An 8,053-nucleotide genomic window follows, 5' to 3' on the forward strand; every position below is an offset into this window, starting at 1 on the left:
GTCTTTGGCTCCTCACAAATTGAGTTAGCCTTTCATTTGAGATAGAAACAAGGTACAATTTCTTAAACATGGTATTAGAGGCAGATCTATCTTGATGTTAGACTATTAGATGTTAGCCAACGTAGGTTAACTGATGCTTCATATGTCCAGTCTTGGTGAGTGATTAATGTATGAGAATCCCACACTGGTAAGGTGTATGTGTTGTAGTTTCCTTATATGATCTTGGACAATCTTCACCACCTGACCTAGCTTTCGAAGTTGAGTTAGGCGCTGGTCCACTTGATTAACAACAGTCATTCCATTCCTTTCCTTTGCAGGATGTCTTTTAGTTTGTTCCCTTTTTTTGTTTTGCTTAAAGAGTAGAAAGAAGGAATGTTGTAGATATTCAACTTAAAATCTTGTGTTCTTTGAATTCATTTTTAATGGCTACTCAAGGGTACAACATTTAAATTTGTTCACCATTGAATTCCAATTTAAACAGACTTCCATGTATTGTATGTAATTTTTCTTGAAACTTGAAACTATGATATGCTTCTTCCTCTCACCCCTCCACCGTAAAATAGAAAAAGTTTTTTAATACTTTCATGCAGGTGTAGTTAAAGTCTCTTTGAAAATATTGTCTTCTTTATAGAGAAATTTTATTTTTTTTACTTTCTACTGGATTTTATTAGGAGCATGCGAAGGCATTGGAGGAGCAGAAGGACAATAGAGTGGAGTACTTAGAATTTTTAAAATCCTGTGACTTTATTAAGGTATTTGTTCTATTGGAATTAGCATCAGTTCCTAGATTATGTTTTTCTATTTCCAGGAGATAGAACTTCCATAGTTCCATTGTTGCTAACTTCTTTTGTTCAGGCCAGTGGCGGAAAGTTCAGGACCTCTTGGAAACTGATGAAAGATGCTCCCGCCTTGAGAAAATCGATCGCTTGGAGATTTTCCAGGTACTACTCATTTTTCTAATACATCATAAATAACTTTTTCCTAACATCTCATTTGTACGCCTCAGTTTTAAAGTTATGTTGCAACCTTTTCTGTATTAGGAATATATACGTGATTTACAGAGCGAAGAGGAGGAGCAAAGGAAACTGCGGATGGTATATTTCTTATTAGACTCGGGGTTAAAATTAAATTTATGTTTGGAGACTTTGATTTATCTCTTTCTTACTGGGCATACACCGTTGATTCAAATAGGAAGAATTGAGGAAAGCTGAACGTAAAAATCGTGATGAGTTCCGAAAACTGATGGAAGAGCATGTTGCTGCGGGAATATGTAATGCAAAAACTAACTGGCGTGATTATTGCATCAAAGTTAGTTTTTCTTTCTTGTGTTCAGTGAGAGTGATTACCTTCATGAGTTCCCTTTTCGTCTTTTTGAATTTCTCATCCAATAATTTCCTTCTTTATTTTGTGCTTGCAGATTAAAGATTTTGCTGCATATCTGGCTGTCTCATCAAATACTTCAGATCAACAGCAAAAGACTTATTTACAGATGTTATGGATGAGCTGAGAAACAGGTGAAATAGGTTGCTAATAGGAGTATTGAATTGTGTCAACTACATTTGTTACACTAAGCCATATTTATAGACTTTACACTACAATCCCTTTTCATTTGCTTTCACTTAATGAAGGTCTGAATCTGAATGGTTAAGATATCAGGCCATTAAGTGTTTTTTTTTTTAAGATTCAACCTATTAATACATCTTAATGAATCAGATGTTAAACAAAGTCCGAAAATCATTTAGATCCTCACTAAAAAGTTCAATTCATTAGGTAAAAAAGGAAGTTAGTGCATTACTATGTGGGAATATACTGGGTTTGTTGTTGTTATTGTTGTAGTACATTATAGAATAGAACATGCTTGGTAGGATAAAAGCATGAGATTGAGATTTGAGAGTTACCCCTCTGCTTGCTTTTTTTTTTTTTTAAATAACACATATTTTGTTGAGATAAGAACAATGACTGTTTGTTCCTATTAAACATCTGTGTTGTTTCTCTTTATGCCAATTAGTTTCCTCTTTTTTATTTTTTACTAGATAGTAGGTATTTAGGCTGATAGGAATGGTAGTGTCGTAAACTTTTAAGTTAGGGGTTCCATGCTTTTAATGTAGTATAGATATAGATGATTCTTTCAATCTAGCCAAGCTGTATTAAATGCTACTTCACCGACAATTGTAATTGACTTCTTCTCCGTTGAATGTTGTTAATGGTTATATTACCTTAATTGTTATAGTTTCTCGAGCAGAACAACTTTGAGAAGTGATCATCAAACTTCCATGTTTTCATGTAGTTTCTTTGACTTTCGAGGACTCCTTTAAAGTATCACACAACCACACCATTGTGTTTCAGCTAAGACTGCATTTGTTTCTATTAATATTCAGACATTTGAATCATTTTGAATGAACATCTGAATGGTTAAGATAGTCTCTAGATCTGAAAACTAAATGATTAAGGTTGGGTGTTTCTCAATATCTGAATGTGCAAAATTTATTTATTTCTAAATATAATATAATTATATATTGGAAATTTTTTCAATTTAATGCAATTAAATTATTATTTGATTAAAAAAAGAAACATTTATGTTTGTTAGTGATAGTGGAGATGGCTTGTAATGGTGGTGTTGGTTGTAATAAATTAATTGATGTTAGTGATTAGCAATGTTGGTGATGATAGTTGTGATAGTAGAGATAGTTGGCATTGTAGTAACTGTCACGATATTGGCGATTGGTAGTGGTGGCGGTGGTTGTGATGTGAAGTTGGTTAATGTTAGTAGTTGGAGGTGTTGATCATGGTGACGGAAAACTGTATGCATGATGGTTGGCGATGTGTTGGTGGTCATTGGAGACACTGTTAGCTGTGATGGTGGAAGGGTTGTTAGTACAAATACTGTAGCAAATGTAGCAGATGGTGGTGGTAGAGGTGGTGACGCCAGTGACAGTGGTGGTGATGGTGTCTGAAGAATGTGTGGAAGTTGATGATGTGTTAGTGGTTTTTAGCGATGTGTGGAAGTTGATGATGTGTTGGTGGTTATTAGTGGTAGTGCTAGTTATGATAGATGAGTTGGTTGCTAGTAGGGATCGACCGGTAGCAGTTGGTGGTGGTGGCGTTGGTGGTAGGGGTGTTCATGGGTCGATATGGGTCGGTTATTGGTTAAAACCATAACCAAACCAACTTAATCGATTTTTAAATTCTAAAACCAAACCAAACAAAAAAATAACCATCAGTTTGGTTCTTGTCAGTTTAGTTCGGTCTAATTAGGGTTTTTTGGTTTATAACCTTAGTTAATGATAAAATTTGAAAATTTTAAAAAACAAATCCAATCTAACATATGAGATGTCAACCGAGTGTTGTATCTCAATCTTGAAACTATGATGTCAACTGAATGTTATACTTCAGCAAAGCCATAATAACACCATATGAACGCTTTTAAAAAAATATTTAAAAACTATATTTAATAGAATGATATGATAAACCCCCAAAAGGTGAACACATAAACTTCTTGCTCAACAAGGTAGAAAGTTAAAATTAGTGATTGTGTATAGTCTAATGAATTTCAGCTATAAATTTCAATATATAACAAGATATTATTTTCACAATTAGTATCATTTATCATTCAAAATATGAAATTTATTTAGAATCTAATAATGTATTGTCAACTAGATGAAGACATATGACTGAATGTGTTACGACTAAAGTTAAATCATGATTAAAATATAAAATGTAACAAATATTTAGATGACATTTATGAAAAACATATAAATAATTATAATATATATGTATATCGGTTCGGTTTGGTTATTTTGTCGGTTATTTTAGAGTAAAACCAAACCAAACCAAATTAGTATCGATTTTTTAAAATTCAAATCCAAACCAAACCTAACCAAATATAGGTTTCTTTTAATCGGTTTGGTTTGGACCGCGGTTCAGTTTGGTTAAAAACCAAACCGTGAACACCCCTAGTTGGCGGTGGATATAATTAGAATAATGGAAGTGGTAGGTGTGGTAGCAGCTGGCAGTGTAGTTGGTAGTGATGTTGGTTGTGATGGTGGAAGTGGTTGGTGGTGGTGACAGGTGATTGTGGATAGAGTGGTGATGAATTTTATCCTACACAAGAATATCTGTAAATGATGTTTAGACTTGGTTCCACATCTGAATGATTAAGACCTACTCAGACCTATTAAGAGCTAAAATCCTAATAAAAACAAATGCACTTAATGGTTTGAGGTCTGAACAGGGTCATAAATCCAATAAGTGCAAACAAATGAGACCTGAAAGTAGTTTGTCTAGTCAAGCTTCGACCATGTTTTGTCCATTTGTACCACACCCCAATTTTGATTTCGCTTCGGATGATATCGTGCAACTTAAAACCCAATTCAAAATATATTGTGTTGTCAACCATATAAATTGGACTAAATAAACTTAGTGCCAGAATTCGCCTCTGAAGAGGTAGTTGAGATGTAATGAAAGTAAAGGCTTAGAAAAGATTAGCCTTGGAAAAAGTGCCTGAGAGCATCTCTGTTTCTCTAAATAAAGTTGCATCTCCCTCACTATGATTTTTTTGGCCGTAATACACACTTGCGACTAACTAAACGATATATTGTTTCATCCTCTGCCCTTTTTGAAAAGAATTGAAGTTGAATGATCAAATGTTATTAGCATTTATCTCCTTGCTTGATGAAAGAGGGAGTTTACCTGGTATCCTAGCATGGTAATGATCCTGTTTGTACTCTTATTCAATGATTGGATTTGGTAATGTTTTCTTGAGTTAGGCTCTTGCTATGGGATGGTGAGAGTTATACATAAACTCAGATGCGGAAAATCTTTTCTTTTTCCCTTGTAAGATAAAGATGTCAACTTCTATCTTTAAAGTTTGTATTACTGTTTGTGCGCATAAATGATTATTATTAAGTAAATATAACGAAACGCTGTTAACAGAGATGCTATCCATTTTTATTTATTCACTTTTTTTCTATTATCCAAACAGGGGTGCTGTATTTTTCCTTCAATTTAACCTGATCAGTGCAATTAAGTTTATGTGTCAAGTGTCTTGTGAAATTATAGATGACTTTGAACAAGTGGAGAAATGTTGGTATTGATGAAAGAAATTTCATCCCCATCAACCTGCATGTAATTTATAGACTTTATGGTAACTCAAATGCATGGACAAGGCTCCATTTGGTATCCTATTTTTGTTACTGATAAGCATTCTGAATTTGTGTTACTTGTATGTTGCTTCAGTATCTTGATGACAAGTCACAAATTAAAGATGCTGTTAGGATGGCCGAGGTAATCAACACTCTTCATTTTAACCTCTGTTGTGCTTCGGTTAGTACCTAATATTTTGGCTGAGCCGTCTCTACTTTCAGATTGGATTGACATCAGCCTGGATGCTTGATAATTTTAAGGTTGCAATCGCCAAGTATATTAGCTCTCCACCAATGTCAGATACCAACTTAAAGGTCTAATTATGGCTAAGCACTGTATATTGTTTCACATCGACCCATGTTGAATTGAATGTTGTGTAAATTGAAGTACCCCATTCACTAAATGGATATCTATGTATTTGTCCCTTTTTTGTCTTTGGGACAGGTCCTGCATAAGATGAGTGGATTGAGTGCAAAAGCATAAGTAGTACTTCCATGTTATGTTTCACTGGAAGTCGGTCAGTTTGTGATTGCTAAATTGGCAACTCGTAGGTAGTCAACTGTGGTTAGTGGCATTTTCCTTTAGTATCAACCATAACCTATCCCACATTAAATTTGGATCTTCTTGTAGTGGAGTTAATAGAAGAGTAGTGTGTCGGTTAGCAAGTAAGCCTGAAACCTTCAAGAATAAAGACGAGGACCACATTGATCAAATATTTGGTGTTAGCTTTTGCTTTCAATTCTTCAGTTTTGGTACCATTTTCCTTAGTTTTTATTTCCTGGACGGCGGTGTTTAATATTACACCTACCGCACATATCTTAAGTTGCTTAATTCATTTGCCTTGTAGTTTTCTGTTTTTACGGTTAGTAGATAAGAGGTTTACTCTACGAAACTGGTTAAACAGCATAACTGGATGATATCAATGATCATTTGCTATTTTTGTAATGGGGATATTCTTCATATATCATTTGGATTTTGGAGGTTATTTATGGTCATGGCGTATAATCTATGCATGTGGGAAGAGGGAATTGCAAGGGGTATCTTGTCAAAGAATTATGCTTAGACGGTTGGGTATCTTAAGGCTTTTAGTATACTTTCAATATCTCAAAACTTTTGTAAAGCATTTTATCAAAGATTATAATGTGAGGAGTTACTCCAAAAGATGGTAATAATACTCTTACATTATATCCCCCTTGCCTTCCAAATGAAGGAATAAGAGGACATACATGGATTATACTGAATGTTATTCCATACTTCCTTTCTAAACTTTATGTTCTACGCGTTTGGGCTTGCCGGGTCATTGAGTATTGAATGTGCATATTTCATCTGCATAGTTTGTCTTTGAAGTGTTACTGGAAAGGGCCAGGGAGAAAGAAGAAAAAGAAGCTAAAAAGCGTAAACATCTAGCAGATGAGTTCTATGAACTTCTTCATGCATCAAAGGTATAGTAAATAGTTTACAATCTCTCACATTGCAATGGATGGGATCCCATGATATTTCCTTTAAACCATAATCTATTTGTTTGCTGTGGTTGCAGGAAATTACTAAATCATCGAAATGGGAGGACTGCAAATCCCTCTTCGGAGATAGGCAAGTAGCTTCTTTTTCTTTTATTGATCTAGAATTAGTAACACGATTGCAAGGACCATTGGAGAATGATAATTGATATTATTTTCAAGGACCAACTCTTCAATATTCTAAACTCAGTAATTCACATAGTTCTAGAATGTACCTTAGAATAATAGTTGTGTTGAATGATTTGTTGTTTTATATTCCTCAACATTTAGGTAGGCTATTTCTTTGTAGTATTAGCATGAATTACCATTTCACTAGGTGATTTTTAATGTTGAACTTATCCCTCTAGAAATTGGTTGATGTCAATTATTAGTTGTTCCAACACTGGGCGTTTAATAGCTCTAGCAGTTAGTTTTTAAATTTCTGACATTTGTGATTGTTTTAGTTTTTTAATTTCTGGCATTTGTGATTGTTTCAAGGTTCTGATGAAGTATGCTGCTAAATCTCTAGTTTCAATTTGTCTATCCTCTTTGGCTATAAAATGAAATGCTCTGGATTTTTACTTTTTTATTCATAATCTCATGATTCTCATTATGTCGTACATTGAATGTGAATTTCTTTGTTGTTATTATTTTACAAAATAATGGGTGGTGAGGGCTTGATGCTTGAAATATTTAACAAATTTGTTAATGAACTAAAAGAGCAGGAGCCCAAGCATCAAGAGGATAAGGTACTTGAATTACTACAAACCCTTATTCTTCTGCTACTTTCGGGTGGGGGTAGTAGATGTGTGGATGTGATTGTAGTTGATATTGTTTTGTGGAAATTTTGACTTTTTGAGAGTCGCCACTTAGTTTTGAAAAGAAATTAAGAAACCTTTAGAGAGTTACTGCAAACGATTCAAAACAGAAAAAATATTTTAAGTTAGAGATTCTAGATAAGCGGTTCCTATTAACGTTTTAGGAAGGTATTAGGCACCTAAAATATCCGCTAACTTGCGGTTATCAGGACTGTTTGAAAATCGTTTTTTGATTAACTTTGAAAATTTTTACTTTTTGAAAAGAAAAGCGATTTTAGGAATATTTTGGTGTTTATGCAAAATCAGTTTTTTAGCGACTTGACTAAGGATTTTACTAGGTTCGCAAAACACACGTAAAACAAGTAAGCAAATAGAAAAAAGGGAAAGGGGCGAAGTAGTGATTTAGGCTTTTAAGCCCAAACCGTCGACCCTGTCCTAATCTAGTTGGGTTTTTGACCCATCTTTCACCTGTCCTAATTTTATGTTTTTGATCCCTTTTTGGCTCGAGTCTCGCTCCACTTGTTTTAAATTTACAACTTTGGCTTCGAGGCCCAAATGAATAAATAAATATATCACTAAATAAACAAAAATATAAAT

At 34.1% G+C, this 8,053-nt stretch overlaps 1 protein-coding gene and 1 long non-coding RNA gene across 2 annotated transcripts; both read left to right on the plus strand.

Moving 5' to 3' along the window:
- The first annotated feature begins 669 nt into the window (after positions 1-669).
- On the plus strand, positions 670-1,655 carry LOC124891384. The gene is made up of 5 exons (XR_007049674.1): positions 670-752; positions 856-941; positions 1,041-1,094; positions 1,192-1,308; positions 1,418-1,655. It is a non-coding gene; the product is annotated as an uncharacterized LOC124891384 (long non-coding RNA).
- Positions 1,656-4,823: 3,168 nt separating this feature from the next.
- On the plus strand, positions 4,824-6,808 carry LOC124891387 (pre-mRNA-processing protein 40A-like). The gene is made up of 4 exons (XM_047403133.1): positions 4,824-5,283; positions 5,364-5,456; positions 6,477-6,584; positions 6,680-6,808. The coding sequence occupies exons 1-4, from the start codon at positions 5,224-5,226 to the stop codon at positions 6,806-6,808; spliced, it is 390 nt and encodes a 129-aa protein (XP_047259089.1). The 5' UTR covers positions 4,824-5,223.
- Positions 6,809-8,053: the final 1,245 nt, after the last annotated feature.

Source organism: Capsicum annuum, unplaced genomic scaffold (genome assembly GCF_002878395.1).
Source record: "Capsicum annuum cultivar UCD-10X-F1 unplaced genomic scaffold, UCD10Xv1.1 ctg3479, whole genome shotgun sequence".
NCBI classification, from domain to species: Eukaryota; Viridiplantae; Streptophyta; class Magnoliopsida; order Solanales; family Solanaceae; genus Capsicum; species Capsicum annuum.